We start from the raw sequence: 16,140 nt of genomic DNA, 5'->3' as shown, positions 1-16,140 counted from the left end.
CGCACTGAGGGTCGACTGGAGCCATCCGACCGAGGGCTCCCCGTTCGGAGGGAATCAGAAGACGTACGGAGAAAGGCTGGGCAAGGCTCATAAGTCAAAACCACTGTACCAGAGTCCGTACCCTGTGCGGGGCAGTACTCTATAGCCATCCTGATATTCTACAGTGGCATCGACAGTATTGTAGGCGCTTATCATCCTTTCGCACCCACCGGAATGGACAACAAGGCTTGGTAGATGTGAACAACAAGGCTAGGTAGCGTACGCATCCTAGCCCTCTCACTTGTAAAGTCGTCCCCTTCATCTATAAAAGGGGATGTACTTCCTTCAATAAAGAGACCGACTCTGGACGAACAACACACATCACACACAGTCAAGCTGCTATCAGGCTCTTGACATCCTTTCGACCCTTCCATCAGAGACTTGGGACCAGTCCCTCTCTCGACCGTTTGTACCCCTTACTACGAACCATTTTTTGTGCTAATAACATGAGCAGCAACAGACTAGACGTAGAGACATTCAGCCCGAACTAGTATAAATCTTGTGTCCATTAGCGCACCATCCGGGCCTAACACGCATAACTATAAATTTACTTGTCGGTGCTTATTCAAAACACCGACAGATGGCTTCTAGAGTTTTAGTTAAACGAGTGTCCCGTAAGGATGTTTGGTTGTTTACTCATACAGCAATCTAGGTCATAAGGATGTTTGGTTGTTTACTCACGCAACAATCTAGGCCTTGGTCTGACTGCCTGAGTAGCAACCAAACAAGAAACACTCTCGTGATGTCATTTTTGCCTTCGCCATGTTGGCTCTGTGCACGTCCCAAAGGAAGAGTAGGGTCAATGGAGATTTGGCGTATGTGGGTTCCACCGTTGGGATATGCACTTCGAGGACATAGCCTCACGTGCTATCACACAACATCATCGTCATTCCTTCTCATCTTTGCTTCCATCTCTTCTCTTTGTTGAGCTTTTGCATCACATGGTTCATGCCATGTTTCCCAATGCCCTCATATAACAAGTCGATCTTGCTCATGGACAACTCACTATATCTTTTATCTCATATAAAAATATTAGTCCACGATTATTGTCATTAATTACCAAAACTCAAAGGGACTTTAACACATGGTTTGTTAGTCCTTTCATTCGATGACCCTCAATGGATCAAAATATCCGCACAAAAGTCAGCTTACCATCATAATTGCTTGCTCCCTCTTCTTGGGACGTGTGGGCACATTTGCATTGCATCATTCGCATTTGCATTGCATCGCATTATTTGCATTTGCACTTTTAATATACTTATGTTTCTTTGAAGCAATTGATGTATCTACTATTATGTTAATTAAATTTGATGTTTAATCAACTGTGATTTGAATAACTCAGTTAAGGTAGTTTACTTGCTAACGTTTTCCATAAACTTCACCCGTTGTTTTCCCCCTCAGGTTTTTGAGCTTGGAAGATGCATGCTTGGGACGGGAGTAGTAGCACATGTGCACGTCACCTTTGAGTCATACATATCTCTGGGACACATGTGTTGTAATAATAACAATTTTAACCATGGTTTAGTTGATTTGTCCCATATGCTTATATGTTGGATCATGATTGGATTGGTTGAGTTATGATAGACTGGTGAATAGTAAAGATCCTTTATTGTTAACCTTTATGATTATTGTTGCTTCTACGTACTCCGTTGTTATGGTTTTTTATTGTGCTGGAGTGTGGTAATTCTCCAGAATATTTTTGTTATCTTTTCTTCTGTGGTGTTACAGCTTAAGTCTACCTTTTCCTCACATTAAAGCTCATACAGGCGCCATATGTTGGCCGGGTACTACCAACGCTCGTATGGATTTCTTAAACTTAAAACAAACTTCTAGCGTCACCTTGACAAATTATGCCATTCTTTTCCACAACACTCACATATGCACAACAAACCAAATATTAACTAGTTTTGCAACCTAAACAATGTGCAACAATATGTATAAAAATACTAACTACATAAAAAATTCATAGTGGATGACAATAAATAAGTTGAGCAATTTAATCTCAAATTGATTCCCCAAGTCTAAAACTGTAAGCACAGTGTCTACATTCTATTTTGCATTGTTGGGCAAATTTTATTTGTGAAGGTCATTGAAACAAGAGAAGTTTACTGATATCATAAGACTGGCCACCAAGCTCTCCTCCGCGGCGCCGCCCCAATAACAATGCGAGTTTGACCTCCTCATGTGCAGGGCAGGACAGTGCAACGCGTCTGTAAGGAAAATGGACCCTAGGCCCATTCACTTTGGATTTTGGTATTTGATGACCAACACAACTAAATTAGACTATTGAATTTGCAAGTGATTATTTTATAGTTTAATAGGATGCAAGATGTGACTTAGACAAAGGTGACGTGATGATCCAATGATCAACACCATAAACAAGACCTTAGAAGCATAAGAGAAGACTCAAGATATCAAGCAAAGTCCAAGCACGATGATAGAAACCAAGCCAGACACAAGATCACGAAGAAACAAGCTCATAGAGGTGACAGGACGCTGCATAGGATGCTCCGATACATAGAACGCTACACCGGACGCTTCGATCAAGAGGCTCGGCAACAGCAGAGTCAACAGCAGCGATCGGACGCTGCACCGGACGCTCCGATGCACAGGACGCTGCACCGAACGCTGAGTGCCAGAGTCCGGTCAACATCAGTAAGGTTCCAGAGAGCCGTTTTTGTGACCGGACGTGTCCGGTCAGTGCTGAACGGACGCTGGTCAGAGTCCGGTCAGTAGCAGAAAAGCAGAATTTCATCCCCAACGGCTACTTTCTCAGTGGGGCTTATAAATAGACCTCCAACCGGCCATTTGAGTTATGTGGAGCTGAGGAAACATACCAAGGGTGTTGATACACTATTTTAGTGATCTCCACTTACATAGAGCTTAGTAATTCATTAGGTGATTAGTGTAGGTGCTTTGCAAAGTGCTTAGGTTGATTAGACCACCGCTTATGCGCTTGCTCTAGGTTTAGGCCTAGTGTTTAGTGAGGTTTGCATACCTCTTACCACTCGGTGCTTACGCGCACTATTGTTGTACATCAGAGGGGTTTGAAGTCTTGCGAGATCACACCAACCGCATTTGTGGTGTGGCCACCACCGTGTACCAGAGGGAACAAGGCCCGCGGTGTTTTGGTCGGAAGCTTAATAGTAAAGACGATGGGGAGCATCCGGGAGAGGCTTGTGGGAACGCACGTCGTAGACCCACTTGCGCATGGGGAAGGCCCGAGGCTATCCATGGAGTCACCCGATCAGGAGCTTGGCCCTTATGAGGGATTCCTTGCGAGGGGCTCCAACGAGGACTAGAGGAAAGCTTGCGTGCTTCTCGATACCTCGGTAAAAATACCAGAGTCATCGATGGGAGTTTGCATATCTCTACCTTGCTCTTTAGCTTCCGCATTTACATTGATTGTATTACTCCTTTTGTGGTAGAGATAGCAACACACTAGCAAAACCGTAGTTGCACATTTAGATAGTTTATCTTTTGCATATGTTTTGCTAGGTTTAGAAAAAGAGGCCATAGTTTAGAGCTAGAATTTTAAGTTGCCTAATTCACCCCTCCCCCCTCTTAGGTGTCACGGTCCCCTACAATTGGTATCAGAGCCAGTTGGCTCAATTTGGACCTTTAGCTTAACCGTCGTTGAGCCGACGCTATTTAGAGTGGTTAGGATGAATATCTCTAGGCCTCCGCACTTTGATGGCACTAACTTTCCTTATTATAAGGCTAGAATGGCTTGCCACCTTGAGGCGGTTGATTTGGGTGTATGGAGAGTCACTCGTGATAGGATAAAACCCATCAAGAATTGCTTGTTTGAATCATTTTGCATGGATGTGTTTAACCAAGTATTTACTTTAAATATGGCACATGAAATTTGGTTAAAACTCCAAGAGCTCTATGACGGCACAAGTAATGTCTGTGAGCAAAAACATTGTCTAGCTAAACAAAATTATGATTCCTTTACAATGAATGATGATGAACTTATTCGTGGTATGTATTCTCGTTTGAATCTTATTATCAATGAGCTCCATTCAATAGGATTAATAAAGCTAGATGATGCGGACATCGTGAGAAAGATCATCTTCGTGCTACCACAAAAGAAATATGCAAGCATCATCACCATCCTTCATAACATGGAGGACTTGAGCACTATGACCCCGGGCATAGTTATTGGCAAGTTAGTGGCATTTGAAATGTCACGTAAGATAGGTAAAGAAGAAGCTTCTTCATCAAGCAAAGGCAAAGCTCTCGCATATAGCGAGAAAAAGAAGATGAAAGGGAAGCAAGTTGAGACAAGCTCAAGCTCAAGCTCCTCAAGTGAAGATAAAGAAGAAGATGAGGACGACGATGATGATGATGAAGATTCAAGTGATGATGATCAATCTTTCTCCTCCACCTCCGACCTTGATGAAGAATCAATTAAATTAATCAATAAGGTGGAGAAGATGATTCAAAGGCTCAATGTCAAGGGTATGCCCATCCAAATTCAAGATCTCATTTTCACCAATCAAAGAAATGAGCAAAGAAAGAGAGGATGCTATGGATGTGGCGAGTTGAGGCACTTTATGGAAGTTTATCCAAACAAGCCCACACCTAAGACAAAGAAGAAGGCATGCAAGAACCAAGCCCTCACATCAATAAGATCATGGGATGATTCTTCAAGTGAAGAAGAACACCATCACAAGAGGCGAGGCTGCAAGCACTCATCATCAAGCTCTTCTCGTGTGTGCCTTATGGCACGACGTAACGAAAGCTCATCCTCTAGTGAGAGTGATAGTGATGATGATATGCCTTCTTATGATGAAATTGTGCAACAAAATCTTAATTATGCTAAAGTTTGCACTAGTCAACAAAAAAAGCTCAAAAGTTTAAAAGAAAAGCTAGATAGTTCACAAGAAGCATACAAAACTTTGCTTGAACAATATGAGAACTTTGCTAATCTCAATATTGAACTATCTACTAAAATTGAGTAACTTAAGGCTAGTGCAACAACAAATGAATGCACAATCAATGATGAGCAACTTGTAAAGAAAAATAAAAAATTAAAAGAAAAGTTAGCTAGCTCACAAGATGCTTATAAAAGTTTGCTTGCAAAAATGGAAACCATGTGCAAACATTGTGATGAGCTAACTAATAAAGTTGTTAATCTTGAAGCCGTTAGTACAACCCCCATCAAGGCATCTAAAAAGAAAAGTTCTATCTTTAACATGTCTAAAAAGGATGCCTCTACTTCTTGTAATGATTTATGTTTAGACTCACCTTTGGGCAACCAAGTTTGTGTTGAGAAAGTTGTTGTAGATACATGCACATAAGAGGTTGCAAAGGAGAATAAGCAACTCAAGCAAGAAGTAGCTCGCCTCACCAAGGACTTGACTCAAGGGAAAGGCAAGGCGAAGCAAACCCAACTTCGTCAAGATAACACCGTCAAGGGAGTGGAGAAGCTTGATGAAGGACAAACCGTGGTTTGTTACGTGTGCCACAAGGAATGTCACAAGTCCTATGAGTGCAAGGTGAAGAATGGGGGAGGAGCAAAGAAGAAAGAGAAGAAGCAAACAAGCAAGCTCTCCAACACCTACACCAACAAGGTGGACAAGAAGGCCTCCACACCTTATCTCTTGAAGAAGAAGAAAAATAACAAAGTGGTGGCCATCAAGGTGAACAAGCAAGCCAACAATGGGGTCAAACGCTTTTGGGTGCCAAAGGAGATCATTTCTAACATGAGGAGCACCAAGAAGGTTTGGATCCCGAAAGAGAAGTGAGAAGTCCAAAGGACTTCGAGGAATTTGAAGACTTGGCAAAGTATGGGTGCATTTCATGGGGTGCATCATGATGGACAAAATAATTGCCAAGTGGGTTAGTGAATACTATGGACCTAAATTCCCCTTTCTATGTTAGGTAACTAAATATTATTACTTTCAATTGATACTTCCTTCAAGCGGTATTTCTTATAAATTGGTATCTTTAAGCATCTAGTTACTTTTCATGCCTAGGTTTGCATTTGCATGCTTATATCTTTTGTTATGTATACACTAGGTATTTCATATGGTAGGCTTGCTCGGTTTCATTCTTATTTCTTAGAGCAATCCTACATGGTTTTAAATTGTTTTGGAGCATGGCATATAGCTTTTCCTTCAATTGTTCATCTAATATGTGCCAAAGTCTAAATTGTAGATAATTTCTCCCAAATATCGCCTTCGAAAATGACCCTCACATTCATGTGATGACATTTTTTCAAATGGTATTTTTATTCTAAAATCAATGTGCATGTTTCCTACAAGTAATCCATACTTGTGTGCACAAATTTAGGGGGAGATTAATCTACAAGTTGGATGCTTTGAGACTAACACCTTTTCAAGCTTATCATATGTGTAGTAGTCTCATTGCAAGAAAAATGGAGTCCCTGGAGTTAAGCATCATACTTCAAATATCCACCACCGATTGCAAGTTGTAGAAATCAAATTGATTTCTACATGTGGTATTTCTAAACCAATATCATCACGTTGATTTTATTTTAATATTTATATGCTTTCTCTGTGCATTATATAGATTAAATTTCCTTGTGCAATACTTTGCCAATTATGCATATGCTTTGCCTTCTATCATATGTATGCATATATTTAGGGGGAGCTTAATCTATATAATGTGAGAGTCAAATCTTGTGACATATTCCACTCTATATACAAAGGATCACAAAGTTTGACCCTTCCTTGTGCTACTAGTGTCTTCCTTTTCGGTGTTTGATTTCAAAGAGGGAAATTTTAGAGGACCAAAAGCAAGCATTAATTTGTATAAATGGTCCAAGAAAGAGAGGACAGTGGATTATGGATTAACCTATGTAATGGGGAGAATTTGTAGGAAGAAGGCTTAAATCCATAATACCACATGAGGACTTTTGCAAGGGCAAGATAAGTTTTTATATAATCTTACAAGTAGTATCGTTTAGCATCATATAATCTTGCCCCTTGCATTGCATCCTAGCAAGTAAGTAGTTTTTTAAATTTCAAAATTCTATTATTTGCTTGCTTTGGTCGTGTTGTCATCAATCACCAAAAAGGGAGAGATTGTAAGGAAAATGGACCCTAGGCCCATTCACTTTGGATTTTGGTGTTTGATGACCAACACAACCAAATTGGACTAATGAATTTACAAGTGATTATTTTATAGTTCAATAGGATGCAAGATGGGACTTGGACAATGGCGACGTGATGATCAACACCATAAGCAAGACCTTAGAAGCACAAGAGAAAACTCAAGATATCAAGCAAAGTCCAAGCACGATGATAGGAACCAAGCCGGACACAAGATCGCGAAGAAACGAGCTCACAGAGGTGACAGGACGCTGCATAGGACGCTGCACAGGACGTTCCAATGCACAGGACGCTGCACCGGACGCTGCACAGGACATTGCACCGAACGCTCCGATCAAGAGGCTCGGCAACAGCAGAGTCAACAGCAGCGACCGGACACTGCACCGGACGCTCCGATGCACAGGACGCTGCACCGGACGCTGTACAGGACACTGAGTGCTAGAGTCCGGTCAACATCAGTAAGGTTCTAGAGAGCCGTTTTCCGTTTTTGTGGCCGGACGCGTCCGGTCAGTGCTGACCGGACGCTGGTCAGAGTTCGGTTAGTAGCAGAAAAGCGGAATTTCATTCCCAACGGCTACTTTCTTAGTGGGGCTTATAAATAGACCCCCAACAGACCATTTGAGCTATGTGGAGCTGAGGAAACATACCAAAGGTGTTGATACACCATTTTAGTGATCTCCATTTATATAGAGCTTAGTGATTCATGAGGTGATTAGCGTAGGTGCTTTGCGAAGTGCTTAGGTTGATTAGACCACCGCTCATGCGCTTGCTCTAGGTTTAGGCCTAGTATTTAGTGAGGTTTGCATACCTCTTACCACTCGGTGCTTGCGCGCACCATTGTTGTACATCGGAGGGGCTTGAAGTCTTGCGAGATCACACCAACCGCATTTGTGGTGTGGCTGCCACCGTGTATCGAAGGGAACAAGGCCTGCGGCATTTTGGCTGGAAGCTTGATAGTGAAGACGGCGGGGAGCATCCGGGAGAGGCTTGCCGGAAGGCACGTCGGAGACCCACTTGCGCGTGGGGAAGGCTCGAGGCTATCCACGGAGTTACCAGACCGAGAGCTTGGCCCTTGCGAGGGATTCCTTGCGAGGGGCTCCAATGAGGACTAGGGGGAAGCTTGTGCGCTTCTCGATACCTCGGTAAAAATACCGAAGTCATCGATGGGAGTTTGCATATCTCTACCTTGCTCTTTAGCTTCTGCATTTACATTGATTGTATTACTCCTTTTGTGGTAGAGATAGCAACACACTAGCAAAACCGTAGTTGCACATTTAGATAGTTTATCTTTTGCATATGTTTTGCTAGGTTTAGAAAAAGAGGCCATAGTTTAGAGCTAGAATTTTAAGTTGCCTAATTCACCCCCCCCCTCTTAGGCGTCACGGTCCCCTACAGCGTCACAACGCAATGCAAGAGAACACCTCCATGGCCCTCGAGTTACTTGCCACAAACCTCCTTTCCTTTAGGGGCGTGTGAGCTTCAACCCCTCCCTATCCTTAGAAGGGAAGCAAAGTGCAAGAGGGTGACGAGGCACGTCACAAGATGGCTAGGGCAAAGTGTAGGATGGCCTAAGGTCCCGCAACACACCGTGGGAGTACGAAGTAGTGCGCTACGAGAAAATTCATTTGTCTACGTGGACATTTGCCAAGAATGCTCCTGTGTGACTAGTGAAAAACTAAGCCCTGAGCTTGGATTACCTGCAGCTATTCTCAGCCCTTAGATCCGTGTTGAATGGTAGATATGGGTAGCTAAGTTATGTTGTGACTTGGAGAAGCTAAGTTTCTGAACTCGACTTTTGAGAGAAGGCAAGGGTTAAACACAGAGAGATTATTTTTGTGGGGAGATTTTATGATTTGCCACACTAGAGAACAACCAGGGGCGGATCTGCCACTGAGGCTGGGGGGCTTGAGCCCCCCCCCCCCTACCGTGGGCGCGCCCATGGAGCCCCCCTCATCCCCTCTTGAAATTTTAGCCATGAGAGAAGGTTAGGAGGGGCTTAAGGTTGAAGACGATGGCAGGAGCCCCCTAACTTTTATGCGGGGTCCACCACTGAGAACAACCATCATCTAGACTTTAAAAAAACTTCACATGATTGTGACTGGTCCCTTTATCTTCTTCTAAATTTGCCACTATATATACTTTAAGTATAAAAACGGTTTGCTTTTGCATTTGACAACATGGCAACCTTACCAAAAAGAAATTATATATACATACATAGGTAGACAACGAACCAATTATTGTAGCCCTTAAATTATCTAATAATGTTCAAAAAGTTGTTTTACAACCGTGACCTACCGTATTGGCTTGATTACACATCCTTGTACATGAGCCAATCCACACTAGTGGCTTGTTAAGTTGGGTGTGGGCCAAGAGGAAAGGTGAACGTGCTTATGAGGTTGCCATAAGAGGAGGAACTATGAGAAAGAAAGGATGCAAGAGGGGATGGAGTGGGTGAGGAGTAATACATGAGCTCGATACCATTGAGGTCGAGGAGTGCTAAGGAGGTTGGGCAAGCTAGGAAGAGAGAATGAAGAGGAAGGTTAAGGGAAACAATGAGGAAGAGAGGGGGGTAAAAATAAAAAAGAATTGTACCCATTTATAGATGAGGTCTACATACAAATTGCAAGTATCGGTACGTGGTGAGATATGGTGACAGGAGGGTCATCTAAAAGATATTAGATATTTTAAGAGATACCATATAATATTGGGTTTGTAATTGAGGGGGTTAATTATGTAGCTAATATTAGGGAGTTATATCTATACTTTTCCATATTGTTTATAGACTCATAGCCATGCCACAATCTACGTAATATGCTATGTCATCGAAACCGTTTTCAAAATCACATCAAGAGCTATTTAGACAATTTCCATTACTTTAGTAGGTGAATGTCCAATAGAAAAAAAAAACTTAGACTGCAGGGGGATAGCATGCATCCCCGAGCATTCGCATTAAGGTAGTTGACTTCTCACCGAGTCCGAAAAAATCCCCGATTTTTTTTAAAAAAAAGATTAAGGTTTCAATTTTTGTGCACCTGTATGTAAATCCATTACGCTTGTAATTTGGTGTGCATAAGAAAACCATTGGAATGCATATAATTGTTACACATCTGGAAATAGTTGTATTTTTATAAATGACATTCCAGCAACTGAAATTACCACCCATGTTTTTAGTAAAGAGACCACGAAAGCCTATCAGCAAGAGAGAGCAAGTGCACAAGGTAGCAATCGATGCTCAAAATTTTGAGCTCACAAACTGTATGAAGAAATAAAGGAATCATGGCCACTCGGGCTCGCGAGCCGGCTATGCAAGCTTGCTTGTTCGATGCATTTTGTCCCTACTACACCGACATGATGTTTGTGGGGTGTGGGGTGTGGGCTGTGGCCCTAAAGCATCGATGCAAAGGTGATGTCCTCCAGTCGAGGATGGAACAAATGCCTTGCCATGATGCTGATATATAGGACTCGCCCTCTCGTGAAGAAATCTCTCCGCACGCTATACCGAGTTGTGGCCAAGCCACGCCTACCGTCACAGATTCATCGCCGTTCACAGTCTTGAATCGGATCTAGGCATACAGCAGATGGAAGGTGCCGGCACGGCTCCAGGTCATGATGGCATCAGTGACGCGATTTGAGGCCGGGCGTGACATATAGATTTGGCAAGAAGATGGGGAGTAAAGAGGAGACTGAGCAAGGCAACATGGCAAGCCTAACGGGAGAACAACACAAGAAAGCGAGGGAGGAAGAAGAGCTTGACTCATTTTTAGTGTGGGCCAAAGAGGTGATTTAGTTTTTCATATGTATAAGGCCCGTTACTTTTTGGATCTGGCCTGGAAATCTTTTGGGCACATATTTGACACTATTCTTTTATATCTAAAATCGGGCTTCCAAGCAGGCCCTGAGGAGGCTAAGTAGGCTTTTGTTTAATCATTTTAGATGAACACACTTATTTGTTGTGCATTTAAAATCAGCACTTATTTGGTTTCCTGACCTCTCGATTTGCACAGAATTGACTTAGGCCTTGTCCCCATCAAATGCTGCATTGCAGCGGACTGCAGACAACAGTACGGAGTATGTGCGGAGTGCTCGGCCCCCCTCAGGCAACGCTGCAGCTGCCACCGCTTTTCCTTTTGGTCATTTCAGTTGGCAAGTCGTCGAGTAAAGCTACCCAACCGTGCGCTCCTCATCTGCACTTTGTTCCATCTGCTTTTACATGTCGGAGCGCCGGTGCAGCCGTTCAAGTTGTCTTCATCTAATCATCTCATCCAAATGGAACAAAGAACTTTATGAACTTTCCTAGGAAGGAAAACGTGGAGTAAAACTGTGAATTGGAACAAGAAATATCATCTGTGATCCATTGAAACTTTCGATGAAGATCGAGTGAGGGCTCTCTGACTCTGAGTAGAGAGGCCAAAAAAACTAGAGCGTCCGACTCACAAGAACTGAAAAGCACACCAGAGTTTATATATTATCCAGAACAAGAACACGTACACCTGAAAATCCCTTCCAATTTCCAAAAGATCAAGGCCTCGAACAAGCATGCAACATCTTCATAGGAATTTTGTGGAAAGCTTCGCATTTCGTCGGAGCAGATGTTTCGTGTCCTATAGAATTCTTATGAAACTCTCGCATTCTAGACGAGGCCGTCCGGACGAACAAGCATCAAGCACGCAGGTTACTACTAGCCGAAATGTTGCAAACGTCGACGTCACGTCTCAGCAGCGTCGCTGCTGCTAACACGGACGGTTCGAGCTTCTTCTTTGTTAGCTAACGGCGGCGCGCGCGGTTATTTACTGCTAGAAGGAGTGATTTTGTGTCTGTAAGCAGGAGCTGGGCTCGCGGCGAGGCTACTGACGCTCTTGCGCCACTTCCACGAGTCGGCTGGCGTGCTGGGCAGCGGCGGCAGCGGGAGGACGGCCGGCCGGCGGCACAGCCCGAACGGCCACCCCTCGAAGTCCCGGAAGCGCTCCCAGGCCTCAGGCGACCGCATCAACGTCGGCGGGGGCGGGTCTATCATCATCATGCACGCCGACGACGCCACGGTCGCCGCCCGGCTCGTGCTGCGCGTGAAGAAGCTCTTCACGGAGAAGAACGCCTCGCTCTCGTCGTCCGCGTCGCAGTCGCCCTCATCGTCGGCTGCCTCCTTCTCCTCGGCCGCTGCCCCCTCCACCACGACGCACGTCTTGGGACTTGACACCTTGTCGAGGACGGTTCTTGGATCGAGCGGAGTGTACGACCAGGCGAAAGCAGAGCTCGACGACAGAGGCAGCGTCGGCGAGTCCACGCTGCACCTGGACCGCTTCTTCATCTGCCGGTTCCTCATCTCGTTGAGGATCACCTGCACAAGAACGTGATGAACTCATGATGATGCAGGTGCCACGTTTACGTGCGTGCTTAGTTAATTCCTTCCTTGAACCGATCAAGAACATATATATCAATCGATCCTTACCTGCTTGGTGTCTTGCGCTTCGTCGAGGACGCTGTCGTCGTCGCTGTCCTCGCCGGAGCTCCACCCGGCGCCGGCGGGGATCCTGACGCAGGGGACATGGCAGTGCGCGTAGGTCTCCCGGATGAGCGACGACAAGGACTTGCAGTAGCGGTTGGCCGCGGGCAGCTTGGGGTGGAACTCTTGCGTCAAGCAAGGCATTATACTGCTCCCTGATCAATCAATCACACATGGAACTGATCACCGATGTGTGCAGCTACGGATCGAGCTGTTTTTTTTCTCCGGCGTTCATCCGATCGAGGGGCGCGCTCGTGATCCGATCGATGAGGAGGAGTGGTGGATATAAATGGTGGAGCTGGGTCGCCCATGTGTGTGGAGATCGGAGAATGGGTTTTCAGAGGAGGGATGTGGACGTGCATGACAATTGCCCCGTAACTTAAAAAGGAGAGCTGAAGCTTGCAAAGAGAGCTTTGTTGGCGTTTGTGGAATTCGTAATCCTTTGGGTTGAAGGCTAAGTAACAAATACAGTACTACTCGTAGTGTTTGAGTTGGACATCAGGCGAGAAATTGCGGCGTCAGATTGCAATTGTGTACTCTACTGCTGAATTTTTCTGCTCAGTGTTGCTACATACTTCCTCTTTTTCACAAATGTAGGTCGAATTATTTTATCCTTGCTAGCAATACTAAACATACTATCTGAAATAAAAGGACTGCATGTCATAAAAATAGCTCTCACAGTAAACCTAATAATGCCGATTTTTGTTGTCGATCTATAAACGAACTTAGATATTAAGGGTTAAAGATTTTTTTTTTTAGAAAAAAGAACAGGGTCTTGTGCTACGCGCTATATATCGATCCATAGGAAGTACTCTTTGCGAATGATCATAGCAGTAGCAATATAAGCCGAAATAGTTCATTGCCATGTAGTAATCACTTTCCTGACTTCAACAAACTCACATATGAATATATCATGTATTTCAAACGAATTCGAACAAATCCCCAACGGTTTGGTGTGGAAAAGTCCAACATGAGAAACCTAACTTTTTTAAAGGTCCTTGTAGATCATCTTGGATTATTGGAATCTGGATTGTGAATGTGATCATAATAATTTGGATTATGGATTATAATAATTTAGGTTGTTTGTATCCCTAGACTATAGGCGTTGCATTACATGATTTGGTCTCTATTGAGCACTTATAGGCCCCATTCACTGGTCTGAAACTTGGCTGAAACTGGCTGAAAAACACTGTTGCGACTGAATTATTGTGAGAGAAAAGCACTGTTCTGGCTGAAAAAAGAAGCTGAACAAGCCGAATATGGGATAAGCCGAACAGGGCCATAATATGCTATTAACAGGTTTAAGATGGACTATAGGATTCCAGTAAACTGTTTAAGATGAACTATTAATAGTATAATAATACATATATCGAGTGTTTGGACCATCTAGAGATTATTTTATCAAAATTCCTACGATCTAAAGGGGTTCAAACAAGCCTTAAATAGTATACAAATAGTACTCTTGCACCGCTTTCAAAAAAAATGCATTCTGATTTTATCCTAATCTAAACCATCTTTAAGTTTAACAAATCTTATATAAAAAGCTAAACATTAATATTTTCATGATACAAAATAAGTATATTAAATTTACCATAAAATATATTTTTATATTTGGACTTGCCAGTGTCCGAACATCCGATCCCCGGGCGCTAGCATCAGACGGTACCCGTTCAGCGAGCGAGCGAGCACCCCAGCACGTCGGGCCTATGAGCGAGCGCCCCTGTGTAGTGGGCCACGCCGCTAGCCGCTTCCCACATGTAACACCACTGATCTACTTTTGAAACATCCACATATAACAGTTGCAACATATAAAAGAAGACAAATGAAACACTTAAATATGCGTCCGAAACACTTGTAAAAATACATGATAACCATTGCAAACATATGCAACATCTAGATGAAACACTTGTAATAGACGTATGAAACACTTGAAATATAGGCTTGCAATATGCATGTATATGCAACATCTAGATCTACTTTTACAACATCGAGATAAAAATACTTACAACATACGTCTGATAGATGAAACATCTAGAACATACACATGAAACATACATGTATAGCCCTTGCAACATGTGGAACATCACAATCTACTTTTAAAACATCCAATTGCAACATACAAAAGAAGGCAGATGAAACACTTGAAACATGCGTCCCAAACACTTGTAAAAACACGTGAAAACTATTGCAAACATATGCAACATCTAGATGAAACACTTGCAATATGCGTATGAAACACCTAAAACACTTGAAACATACGCTTGCAACATGCATACATATGCAATATCCAGATTTACTTTTGCAACATCTAGATGAAAACACCTGCAACATATATGAAACATTTGGAACATACACTGAAACATACACGTATAACCATTGCAACATGTGCAACATCCCGATCTACTTTCAACACCAATACGAAACAATTGCAACATACCTCTAAAATATCTAAAACACCTAAAATATATGTTTGCAACATACGCTTTCAGCGCAACATCTCCTTGTTGCTTGGGAATGGAGGCTCGTTGGTGTATGGAGTTCACCAGTGTACTGCTCGCTGGTGGCACAGAGCGTGCCGCTCCGGTGGAGAAGGCCATGAGGCGGAGTGGGGCCCGCATGGGAGATGGAGCGCGGCATGGCGGGGGACGCGACGCGGGATGGGGGAGCTGCACGGCGCGGAGGATGGAGCGAGCGGATGGTGGCAGGGCTATGTGGCGAAGGCAGGAGCGAGCGGACAGCGTGGTCATTTCTACGTCTAGGAAGCGGCGTTCGGACAGTAGGAAGCCCTGTGCCCATGTTCCGAGCATTTCCGTTTCATATTATGGGATCCGATTCATAAATATTGATATTGTTTATATAAACATAACCCAAATTTTAGATTCCTTGTGAAACTAGGAGTGCGTTCTTTTTTCTCTCAAAAAGTACACAACACTAGCATTGTTCTCTAAATTAACACGATTCGGTCCCAGGGTCGAGGCACCAAACTGCTATAGCTTTTATCGGTGAAACGTCGTGGCTCAGATAAACTCCCGTAGGGACTATAGGATATAATATGGGCTTGGCCCTAAATAATATTTAATGAATCAAATAAAATTCTATGGTGTGTAACATTAAGCGTTGCATGGTTTTATACCATACGGGGTTTTAACTCAGCTTATATGGTTGAAATTATTCATCTAAATTGAGAAGCTGAGAAAAGGACAAAGGCGTGCCACGCGCGCGCGCCGCTGTCGCCGCCGGCGCCCGGGCCAGGCCAAGGCTGTGGGCGTGGTAGGCAAGCGAGCGGGCGGGCGTGGCCAGTCTTTTGCCACTTAATCCACATAATAGCGGGAGTTACTCCCCTTGATGGTGGAGGCGAACTGATCACGACAGTTACCGTCTCTTCCGCTTCCATCTCCTGGGATTCTCCGCTGCCTCTCTTCTCCCTATCCATATATCGAGTCCTCCGTCAGTCTAGATAAAGTCCTTCCGTAACCACTCCCGAGAGAACTACATCTCCACAACCTTCTAGTTTCCCTG

At 43.8% G+C, this 16,140-nt stretch overlaps 1 protein-coding gene across 1 annotated transcript; it reads right to left on the bottom strand.

Moving 5' to 3' along the window:
* Positions 1–11,551: 11,551 nt before the first annotated feature.
* Positions 11,552–12,978, bottom strand: LOC136549903 (uncharacterized). Its single transcript, XM_066541337.1, has 2 exons — positions 12,568–12,978; positions 11,552–12,456 (listed from the first exon to the last, which is right to left on the bottom strand). The coding sequence occupies exons 1-2, from the start codon at positions 12,763–12,765 to the stop codon at positions 11,905–11,907; spliced, it is 750 nt and encodes a 249-aa protein (XP_066397434.1). The 5' UTR covers positions 12,766–12,978; the 3' UTR covers positions 11,552–11,904.
* Between the last annotated feature and the right edge of the window lie 3,162 nt (positions 12,979–16,140).

This window comes from Miscanthus floridulus, chromosome 4, assembly GCF_019320115.1.
Source record: "Miscanthus floridulus cultivar M001 chromosome 4, ASM1932011v1, whole genome shotgun sequence".
Taxonomy (NCBI): Eukaryota; Viridiplantae; Streptophyta; class Magnoliopsida; order Poales; family Poaceae; genus Miscanthus; species Miscanthus floridulus.
This window is presented reverse-complemented; position numbering and strand designations above follow the sequence as displayed.